The sequence below is a fragment of the Alligator sinensis genome, unplaced genomic scaffold, assembly GCF_000455745.1.
Source record: "Alligator sinensis unplaced genomic scaffold, ASM45574v1 scaffold1332_1, whole genome shotgun sequence".
Classification (NCBI taxonomy): domain Eukaryota; kingdom Metazoa; phylum Chordata; order Crocodylia; family Alligatoridae; genus Alligator; species Alligator sinensis.
In genome coordinates this window covers 235,948-236,992 of record NW_005842965.1, presented here as the reverse complement: position 1 = coordinate 236,992, position 1,045 = coordinate 235,948, and the positions used below count along the sequence as shown (strand labels likewise).

Sequence of the window (1,045 nt, the reverse complement as noted above, 5' to 3'; positions counted from 1 at the left end):
TTTCCTGCCTATGCAGGGGGTCGGACTCGATGATCTATTGAGGTCCCTTCCGACCCTAGCATCTATGAATCTATCTATGAATCTAGGTCCCGACATGGGGTGGGAAGCATTTCTCATGCTGGGGAAAGGATGTCACCACCCGCAGCCTGAACACCAGGGTCCCTCGGCCGTGCCGGGAGGGGAGCAGAGGGGTGGGGGGGGCCTCACCGCCTTTGGACTCGAAGTTGGGGATGCCGTGCATGATGACGTGGTGCAAGAAGAGAGGCTTGTTGTTCATCTTGATGGCGCCGGTCAGCAGCCCACTGAAGTAGTCGATGTACCTGGGGAGGGCACCAGGGGGGCATGAGCCACAGACACCCAGCCCAGACCCCACCACGGCCCCCAACCCCGATCCCCACAGGCACTGACCGCTTCTGGGAGGGCTGGGCTGCCGGCTCCACCTTGTCCTCGTAGAACCTCTTCATGGCAAACCTGTCCAGGGCCTGGTCCGCGCTGCAAGGCGGAGGCGGGGGGTGAGACTGAGTGGGGCCGCAGGGAGGGGCATGGGCAGGGCTGGTGGGCACCAGAGACCCCCCCCCCGCACCAAAGGGAATGATAACAAGTTCCCACGACCCTTCATCTCCAGCAGGGGGCACCACAGACCCTGGGAGACCTGCCCCCCCACCCCTGCACACGAACATGTACGCACACGTGCGTGCTCACCTGGCCGAGATGTTGCTGTAGTGCATGTAGGCGGCCACCACCACACCGAGCCGGCCCCGGTTGCCCTGCAAGGACCAGAGCAGAGGGTGAGGGTCACGGCGAGCTCAGCCTGGGGGACTGGGGGTCCGCACCCGGGCAGGTCCCATGCTCACCCGGTTGTGCAGCACGACGACGTGGCGCGGGTCGGCGCTCAGCCACGTGTCCATGGCCTTGCAGATGCTGCAGATCTTCTCCAGCGCCGGCGTGTGCAGGTCAGGCCAGCCAAAGTCCAACACCTTGGCGTGCAGCTGGCTGATGTCGTGGCGCCGCTCCGACAGGTTGAACAGCTGGGGGGCATGGCCGG

General features: G+C 64.8%; 1 protein-coding gene across 1 annotated transcript in view; it reads right to left on the bottom strand.

Moving 5' to 3' along the window:
• TNS1 (tensin 1) overlaps positions 1 to 1,045 on the bottom strand; it is a 52,239-nt gene that overhangs the window by 41,708 nt on the left and 9,486 nt on the right. The window contains exons 8-11 of the mRNA XM_025192742.1: positions 855 to 1,028; positions 703 to 767; positions 409 to 492; positions 208 to 320 (exon numbers count right to left, since the gene is read on the bottom strand). Of these exons, the coding sequence (XP_025048527.1) occupies positions 208 to 320; positions 409 to 492; positions 703 to 767; positions 855 to 1,028 (436 nt within the window). The remainder of the gene's footprint in view (positions 1 to 207; positions 321 to 408; positions 493 to 702; positions 768 to 854; positions 1,029 to 1,045) is intronic.